This window comes from Morone saxatilis, unplaced genomic scaffold, assembly GCF_004916995.1.
Source record: "Morone saxatilis isolate NCDOM2014 unplaced genomic scaffold, NCSU_SB_2.0 Contig2, whole genome shotgun sequence".
In the NCBI taxonomy this organism is placed as follows: domain Eukaryota; kingdom Metazoa; phylum Chordata; class Actinopteri; family Moronidae; genus Morone; species Morone saxatilis.
In genome coordinates this window covers 21,786,118-21,795,599 of record NW_023339762.1, presented here as the reverse complement: position 1 = coordinate 21,795,599, position 9,482 = coordinate 21,786,118, and the positions used below count along the sequence as shown (strand labels likewise).

General features: G+C 43.0%; 2 protein-coding genes across 2 annotated transcripts in view; one reads left to right on the top strand and one right to left on the bottom strand.

The window, feature by feature from the left end:
* si:dkeyp-19e1.3 (USP6 N-terminal-like protein) overlaps positions 1 to 7,069 on the top strand; it is a 21,202-nt gene extending 14,133 nt beyond the window's left edge. Inside the window, exons 8-14 of the mRNA XM_035664684.1 lie at positions 305 to 353; positions 1,861 to 1,981; positions 2,406 to 2,500; positions 2,762 to 2,827; positions 3,048 to 3,147; positions 3,586 to 3,738; positions 3,858 to 7,069. Of these exons, the coding sequence (XP_035520577.1) occupies positions 305 to 353; positions 1,861 to 1,981; positions 2,406 to 2,500; positions 2,762 to 2,827; positions 3,048 to 3,147; positions 3,586 to 3,738; positions 3,858 to 5,266 (1,993 nt within the window). The 3' untranslated portion in view covers positions 5,267 to 7,069. The remainder of the gene's footprint in view (positions 1 to 304; positions 354 to 1,860; positions 1,982 to 2,405; positions 2,501 to 2,761; positions 2,828 to 3,047; positions 3,148 to 3,585; positions 3,739 to 3,857) is intronic.
* Positions 7,070 to 7,122: 53 nt separating this feature from the next.
* Positions 7,123 to 9,482, bottom strand: part of uevld (UEV and lactate/malate dehyrogenase domains) — a 5,298-nt gene continuing 2,938 nt past the window's right edge. Inside the window, exons 9-12 of the mRNA XM_035664687.1 lie at positions 8,966 to 9,130; positions 8,643 to 8,730; positions 8,300 to 8,423; positions 7,123 to 8,104 (exon numbers count right to left, since the gene is read on the bottom strand). Coding sequence (XP_035520580.1) covers positions 7,940 to 8,104; positions 8,300 to 8,423; positions 8,643 to 8,730; positions 8,966 to 9,130 — 542 coding nt within the window. The 3' untranslated portion in view covers positions 7,123 to 7,939. The remainder of the gene's footprint in view (positions 8,105 to 8,299; positions 8,424 to 8,642; positions 8,731 to 8,965; positions 9,131 to 9,482) is intronic.

The following is a 9,482-nucleotide window of genomic DNA, read 5'->3' as shown; positions in this document are numbered from 1 at the left end:
CACAGACACACACACACACAGCGTTGTACAAACCACTACCAGGATGATGATGCGATCCAGCTGGGGTTTGTCAGCCTTCCCCAGAAACAGGCAGCTGGGTTTTTTTTTCTTTTTTTCTGTCTGCTGATTGATGGGCTTAATTTAGGGATGAGGTGGCTGAGAAATCATTACTCATGTGGGCTTGGGGAATTTTCATTTAATAAACTCCAATAATGGTCCAATACAGCGTATCTCAGCTTGCTTGATTGTTGCTAAGAAACCACATCCTCATTTTAACCGTTGGTTTCTTTGTTCCTTTCTATAGGCAGCAGGCACTGTTTCACGTTTTAGCAGCATACTCTGTCTATAACACGGTAAGTTTGTGTGTGTGTGTGTGTGTGTGTGTGTGTGACATAATATGAAGAAGTCTTGTGTACACTGACTGTGCCGCAAAAAAAGCACATCAGTGGCGCAACAGCCAAGTCCATTGAGTGCCTTAGTTTCCATACAGCAAAGAACAGACCATGCACTTTAAACCCATCTGTTCTCCTTGTTTAGAGCCTTGGGTATGATCTTTTATTTATGAGTGTGGCTCTGACTGAATGTACAGCAACATAGTGTAACAGTCCAGACCACCAGTGAACCCACTTCCATACTCAGTGCTCACGCCGTTCAAACAAGTTCCCCTTTGACACTACATGGTGTTTAACAGAAATGATCCACTTTGTCCACCTCAAGTATTTATTTCTCATGACGGCCTAAGCCAGGCAGTTTCATCCTTTGTATTTTAATTAATAACATTCATTTGTAAACTTCACACTCTTTTCTTTAAAATAATGTGTTTGCAGTGCAGTTGTAGATACTGATAATTTCCCCACCATAAGCCAGCATTTGTCTCCGTTGGGTGAAATTTGGCTTTTATACCCAAGTAGGAACTCTTTGTGTCAACACATACTTACTAAAATGCAGTAAACGCATTGTGTATATAGCCTGTATCTCAACATATGCAAGTAGATTAGTATGTGTATATTAACTAATAATAAGTATCAACAGTCTGGTAGAGATAGATATTACAATCCAAAGGCTTGTGTACAGTATCTTACATCTTCCCACATGCAAACACAGTCCAAGTCTGTTTTTTTTGATTGGGCTCTGTAGTCGATTCCTGTGTTTTAGAGGTGTTGGAGCCAGAGGAAATGGGCATGTGCTGTTCCCTTTTTCCTTTTTCCCCTCTTCTCACACACCACTCAGAAGAAACTGGGTCAGTAGGAGAGAGTGAGCAAAAAAGAGGGAGGGGGGTCGGAAAGTGTGTTTATCCTTTTGCCTATGTGATGGTAGAGAAGAATGTGGAGAATGTGTAGTTTAACCTCAGTGTAATCCAAATTATATTTACTGTATTTCCTTGAAAGGATACTTTGGAGTGTCCCTTTCTAGCTGTGCAATAAATCGGCCTTAATATGGACAAATACCAAGTGTGTGTCAGGTTTTGTGTATCTGTGCTTGCCAAGGGCGATGTGTTTAGTGTAAATCATTGAATCATCGTGGAGTCATATTGCCAGTAATTCAAGCTGAAGACATGACAATACTGAGAATGTATGTTGGGCTACAGTAAATATTTGAACAACCTTTGGTAAAAGTGTTTATAATATCGTAGCTGCATCCACAGTAGGTCTGTAGTTCCTCATGTGCTGTATAACCACACATATCCACAGTCTGCCTTCAGACCACATCAGACATTCAGGTGCTCTCTTCCCCCTGCCTGTGTGTGTGTGTGTGTGTGTGTGTGTTTGTGTGTGTGTTTGTGTTCTATTAAATTAATTAATTCCTCTCATTTGCCCATTCTGTTTAATTGAACCTGTCTCTTCTCCTGTGTTCCCCCAGGAGGTGAGCTACTGCCAGGGGATGAGTCAGATCGCTGCTATCTTGCTCATGTACCTGAATGAGGAAGATGCCTTCTGGGCTCTGTCCCAGCTCCTCACTAACAGCAAGCATGCCATGCACGGTGAGACAGACAAGGCTGATTAATGTTTAGACATATCAAATATCACAACGGTTCTTATTTAAAAGGATAGAAATGTTTTAATGCAAATGTTTGAGTTGTGAAACTGTTACTCAATCCGTACATGCCTATTCATATTTGTGACTGACTCTCGCAAAATATGCACTCAGAAATGTATTGTAAATGTCCAACAACTCGCACACACATTCATACAGTATTTCTACAACCTTGGCTACACAGGCATGGTCTACAGAATTTGTTATTACATAAAACCACAGCCTTCATGTTACTGAAAGCAACTTCACCAGTTTTTACCAAATGATCACACATCTTGTCATGTTTTCCCAGTGCCCTTGATGATTATGTCTCTACTATTACCACACACCATTTATGGCCTGCTGATTTATTATTTTTTTTACTGCGCTAGGGTTCTTCATTCCGGGATTTCCCAAGTTGCACCGTTTCCAGGCCCACCACGAGCTGATCCTCTCCAAAATGCTGCCAAAGCTGAAGAAACACCTGGTAAGTTAAAGCACATCTGTATGACTGGTGCTTTCTGTCTCTGCGAGAGACATGGAGCTAACCGATTGCTTAGAAGGGCTGCAGTCAATTTTATTTGGGTCATTTCACTTGATTAATTTATTTTGCAAAAGGCCACATGCTCAGAATGTTACAGCGAGTCCAAGAGTTAGAACTATTTGGAAAGTGAGATTTATAACTGAGAACAGACTATGAGGAGTGACTTCCCATAGAGACTATTTCTCATTAATTCTTGCCCCACAGGACAAGGAGCAGATGACAACGGGGATTTACACCACCAAATGGTTTCTGCAGTGCTTCATTGACAGAGTGAGTATTTGGATTTCCGAAAGAACATGAGATGCATGAATGCTCCATCTCCAGATCTACCCTGTTTATATCTAATCCCAGATGTATTCTGCATTTAAACTGTCATTAATCAAGATATCACAGTGCATTCCTTTTTGTTTTTGAATAGAACCACATCTGCAGTTGTTTGATTACTTTTTAATTAGACTGACTCTCTGCTGCTGTGTGTCTTACATAACAGACCCCGTTCACCCTCACCCTGCGTTTATGGGACATCTACATATTGGAGGGAGAGAAGGTGCTAAATGCCATGGCTTATACAACCTTCAAGATACACAAGAGTGAGTATGATGCTGAGTATACTGTCTTCCATGCCGTGCCGTGCTAGATGAGTCAAACCAGCTTCATGCACAGATCCAGTCGGGGCTGCTTTACCACTGAGTGTTACTGTGTGGATTACATCTCACGCTGCCTCTCGCTTGGCTGCTTCCTAACTGGATGGCTTACATAATGCAAGTGGCCGGTTGCTGTGGAGAAGAATCAAGAGCTGACTTTTCATTGGACGCTTGCAGGAGCATAGCCTCAGCACATTGGTTGAATTCTTGCAAAACGACTCTTTTGATGGGCCACTCTTTACTTGGTGTCTTAGTTCGCTTTGTGTTGACAGCTTTAACAATATTATTTAGCTTCAGGATTCACCTTTTCTCATAGATTTGCATACCTCATTATATGAGTTAATTTGCCCCTGTTTTGTGTCTGCATTGTGTGTGTCCAATCAGAGCGCCTCCAGAAGCTTCAGTTAGAGGAGCTGAGGGAGTTTCTCCAGGAGCAGCTGGCTGTTTCTTTCTTCCTGCCTGATGATGTGGTGATTGAACAGTTACAGGCTTCTATGTCTGAACTTCGCAGTAAAAAGCTGGACAAACCTCCTCCAGGTGCAGTTGTGTTCTTTTATTCTTTTCAACTACATTCACCTCTTTGTCTGATAGGTCCTAAAGTATCTTTTTTTTTTCCTTTCATTGATGAATTCCCTATCCTCAATTTCCATTTTCAGCCAAGTCAGAGGAGCTGCCAAAGAAACCTCTGGGTCAAGAGAGACCAGTCCTCCTTCTGCCTCTGCAGCCAGACTCTCCTCTGGAGGTCAAAATAAATCTGCAGCCAAACAGCCAACCCAGTGCAGAGGCACAGCAAACAGGCAGCATCGCCGTGAACCAGACCCCTTCACCCGCAGAGCCCCAGGACTCCAGAACACCTCCTCTGCCTTCACCTGACCCAGTCGTAGTTCACCCACAAAGAACACCTTCTCCTTTAAGGCCTTGTAGACCCCCTCCGTTACCTCCAAAAGTAGACAAACCTTGTGCTGAGGTCGGGTTAGACAGAGATCCGAAGGAGTCGCTTCCAGAAGTTAACCAGATTGAAGATGGGGGAAAACAGGAGGGCCAGCCTGAAGCCCCAGGGACCCAGGAAAATCCTGTGGACTGGCCTCCACCCTATGAGCCCCCTGCTTTGGATGCTCTTATCCTGCAGACTGAGGAGGACATCATGGACCTTCCAGATCTGCCACCTCCACCTCTCTTTTACCCTGAGCAGAAGGACCAAAGCCCTTCAGGTAGCGAGTCACCCTGCCTGGGGACAGGCCCAGGGACTCAGCGCCGCTCTCCTTCCCCCCGCTTGGCCTCACCACTGGTCACTAAAATGAAGCTAGCACCAAAACCATGCCTAAAACCACCCACGTCTCTGGACCTAACGCAGAAAAAACCTCTACCCCCAAAGCCTTCCCATCCCCATACCTTAGCCACACCTCCCCCCTCCTCTCCCAGACTTCCTTCCCCAAAGCCAACCAAGTTCCCAGTCTCTCTCCACGTTCCGGTGACAGCGGGAAACAGACGGCCCTCCAACACCTCTCAGTATGACAACCTTTCTGAGGCTGACGACGACGACCCCTATCTGGAGAGGCTGCTGGGCTCCATGCCTGAGGAAATTCCCAGCATTCACGGCGAGCCTTCACATACCATTGAGAAAGACTATGACCCAGCGCTCTACCCTCTGCCTCCACCTCCTGTGTTCATCCCTCCTTCACCCTCTCCCGTTCCTCCCTCGCTGTGCGCACTCCCCAGTTTGCCTCAGGAGCCAGAATATGAAGGCGAGGACAGCTGGGTGAAGGACTCCATCATCCCCCCTCCTCCGCCATGTTTTGCTGACAGACTCGGTCCCTTCCAATGTAGTGCTGTCAGCTGCTCAGACACACACAGAGCCACCTCACCTGGCTACTCTAAGCCTTTCTCTAGGGGCCCCAGGGACCATTCTGCCTTCCCAGCACCACTCTTGTACACTGGGTCTCCCCCAGGTCACTCCAGGCCCTCAGGACAGTCGGCGGTGGGAGTGCCTCTGGTCCGATCCAGCCCAGACTTTTGCAGGATGCCTCCAGGTGGACAGCAGCTGCCCAAATCAGTCACATTTTGAAGTACCATTCAAGGTGTTACTGATTATGCCAATATATTTGTACTTTCTTGATGCTTGATTAGTTTTCAAAGCCATCGAAGAGGTCAAAGGCCAGTAGCTATTCCGTGTGTTAATGTTTTATGTGTGTGTGTGTGTGTGTGTGTGTGCGAACATTGATATGTACAGATTTCTGTGATACTTGCACCTTTTTTGCGAGGGCAGTTAACTTTCTGTGTCGAACCTGTTTTCAAAACTGCTGTCAGTGTTACTGTTTGCTGCACAAAAAGTGAGTGTATTAATGCACCTGCTCTTGTTGGTGTGTATGAGACCAGATCTGGTTTTTAATTTGATGGATAGTATTGAGAAATTTACAAAGAAATAAGTCGATCTAATACCAGCTACGTGTTCCACCATCGCTTCATCTCCAGTGTGTTCCAACAAAGTGTCTTAACCTGATCGCAGTGCACTGAGGGTAGCAACTCTAACACAAGGGCTTTTGAGGCTGCAGAATAAGGTCATCTTTGCTAAAGCACCCAAAGCCTATACATTTATACTGCATTTATGGGAAACTGTGAGCAGGCTCACACAAGGTAACAGTATGTCATACTGTAATGAGTAACTGTTAATGTAACACCATTTGTTTATTGCATCTTTAGGTCAATACTTGATAACAGTGGACCACTAAACCAGGTTGCACCAAAGCAGTTTGCATCCAAACGTTTAAAATAAATTGTGACCACCAGCAAGACATGGTGCAATATGTCACTAGTGTACATACTGAAGCTAGTTTAATTCACATGAAGCCCGGCCCGGTCATTTTTCCCCCCAGGCAGGTAGCAGTGGGTACTCTGTGGGTATTTTGCTGCTTTTTTTTAAACAAATGTTTTAAATAGTGTTATATATGTTTGCCTGACACAGATCTCACAGCAACAATGTACTGTTCCATGTGTATATACATGCATGTATCAAGGCTAAACAAGGTGGAAGTAGAGGAGTTAACAGGAGGATTTAGTGAATTCAACATATTACCAGCACAGAGGGAGTCAGTTTTTATGATGAATAGCTCCATCTAGTGGTCAGAAGTGTTAACAGAGTGACAGTAATTGGCTTTAAGGAGGTTTTTGGGAAGAACTGTTCTGACCATGACATACATCTATAATTCCTATTTATGAATGTGGACATTTATACATTTAGACGTGTCAAATGACACATAGTAAGCTAGACCTAAGAACCCAAAGACAGACCTCGTATTACACTGTTCTGTACTGTTCACAGACTGGGAAGAGAATGAATCAAAGATAAATGTATTAATATGCACAGCCATCTTTTAGAGCCATTGCAGTGACTGTGGTATCGGAGCAAAGGTTTTTGAGAAATGGAAGTTGAGCCATAATATACTGTACAAAGGACCTAATAGTCAAACATGTTTATATTGTCCTTTCATTCAGTTCTATATATTAAGTTATATATTACATTATATACTATGTCTAAACATCAGGTTTTGCAATTCTCTTAAGTATTCAGCTGTTTTCCAATAGAGTTCCAGGTTAATGCTAAAAAACTATTTTTAAGGAGTGACGTTAACAGATGTTTTACAGTTTGTTCATGAACTTTGGTCTCGCCGCTGCGATTCTTACCCAAGAACGTGGATTTTGGCCTGCACACAAATCTGTTTGGCTTACTTGGAGTATCTTTAGTCATGTGACCTGACCACCAATTGTACATCACTGCTCCTTTTATGGATCTGGTTGACATCAGTGACTCTGGGGCTCAGACCAAAGCTTGTGTACATTTATGCAACTACTTATTTGAGTTTTATAAAGAGATAAACCATAGTTGTCTGTTGTCTTCTCTTTCCCACAGAGACAATCCACATCTGGTTTCAGATATTTATTGCACACCCACAGAATTGTGTAGTCTCACTGTACATATCTTAGGTTCTTGCTTATGTAACATAAAGTAAACAAACGTAAGAGCAAAGGCGACTTAAATATTCTGCAAAGGTATATTGTCATTAAATATAATAAGACGTCCATTAAAATATACGAGCTGTACTTCATCATCCATGTATCGACTCCACACCAACACCCTGTTCTATATATAATATACATGCCTCATCTGCCAACCCCCTGATTTTCTCCAAAAGAATTAAAGATTGGTTAGTACAAAAAAATAATTCCATTATCACATCTTTGGTAAAAGTAGTCTAGGTCAAATTGAACTTTAGCTGTTAATGACAAAAATATAGTTCTTCAAAGCCACAAGCATCATTATTCTAAAGATGCTTTTTGATAGATCATGGCTTTCAAAAAATATAACTGCATTCATGTAATGTTCCAAATTGCATATTTTGTATGAGACAAAGCATCATTTCTCAATTCTGTTATATTTAAATGCAAAAATGCAATCTATGCATTGTTATTTCAGATTATTTTTACCCACATGTAATACACAGTATCCAACGACAATATAGAAACAAATCTTATGATTAAATTATCCATATTAAAGACAGCGAGTTTGTCCATAAAATTCAACATTCCAGTGTAAGCAGCTAACTGAAACTGCATTCAACTTCAGCACGAGCACAGTCCATCTGCTGAGGGTGTGTTGACTGGAAAACCGCCCTGCCAGTAAGCATCTGCTGCTCTCAGACTGGTGAGTGAAGCCAAAACTTAGGGAGTACCACTGGATCCTTCATATCCTCAGCTGACCCATGAGGTTGGAAAGGGAGACGACGCTGTCCCTCAGTTTGGAGTCTTCCTCCTGTCCGAGCGACACTCCGGCCAAGCGCGTGGAACCGTTTGATCCCATGATGCACGGCAGGCTGAGGAACACCTCTGTGCCTATGCCACCCCAACCCTAAAGCAAACGGAGAACACAATATTTTCTAGAATCACATTTCTATGAATATGTCCTTTTAATATTTGATATAGTAATAGTAAGATCTATCATTTTGTCAAACGCTGATGCTGACTTCATACACCCCTGGAGAATTAACTGACACATAATGCATGATAACAGTAAGGTTGACAGTGACAATAATGCAGTTGTTACCTGAGCCAGTGTGGAGACGGAGTGGGTCTTCATCTTATCTGTCAGGACACTGTTTGTGATGTCAGCAACAGACAGACCCATAGACCAGGACCGCTGACCTCGATTCTTCATCATCTCAAACCCTCTACAGAAAAAGATCAGCATCAGAAAAACGTGTGCTTTAAATGCAGAAGCCGTCATACATTTGAGTATCATGATCAAGGAGAGATACCTGTACATTTCCTAATCCCATCAAATTATCTAAACTCCTAAAACTTTCCTTCCTGTGTCCAAAATTTCAGATCCGGTTGATTCATCTACACATAAATCCCTCACTCCAGGTCATGCTAATTCATGCCAGTACCTGTCTAACAGTGGCTTGGTAGCGCTGGATCCTGATGCAATCTCTGGCTGCACACTGGAGCTCAGCCCAGTGTTACTCATCACTGCAACTGCAAGACAAAAACACTGACAAGCTCAGTCACGTGCCTCATTTACAAACAACATACGCAATTAGCATGGAGTGCAGTGCTACTGGTCGTGCAAATACAATTCAAAACAAAAACAAATACAAAGGCAGATAAAAAAGACAAGTGAAGGAGATAATGAATGAAAGAGGAGTCTGAGGAGTCACACGTTCACCATGACACCTTTGTGTAAATTTTTAATTGATCCTTTCTGACTCACCTTTGTTGTCTGAAAGCTCTCCTATGACCCAGGCTGGTTTGTGAGTGTTCAGGTTAATATCCAGAATGTGACTGAGTCGCTCTGAGTCCAGGTTACACCCTGCTCCGATCACCCGAGTCGGCGGCAGGCCACTCTGCCTCCAGGCAACGTGGGTCATGATGTCCACTGGAATTGGACAAGAAAGAAAACAGAATGAATGATACGTAAAAAGTTCCCCTCCCCTCAAAAATATGTTTTTTTTCCTGTTCATACAGTGTGATGTTTGAGCTTCATTGTGCAGAGTAATGTTTGTGTTTGTGAGTTTGACACTAAAAGGAAGTTTTCACATTCATCTGCTGAAAGTGGAAAATTTCTCTGCGCTCATTGAACATCTGATTTTAGAGGGCGGGGCCTACGAGCATGATTTGTGACATCACAAATAGTTTGGAAGTCAACCCTGGTCCAATTTTCAACTTATACAAGTGTGATGTAAAACCTTGAAGCCACCAGTGCACATACACTGAGAATGGACTTTACA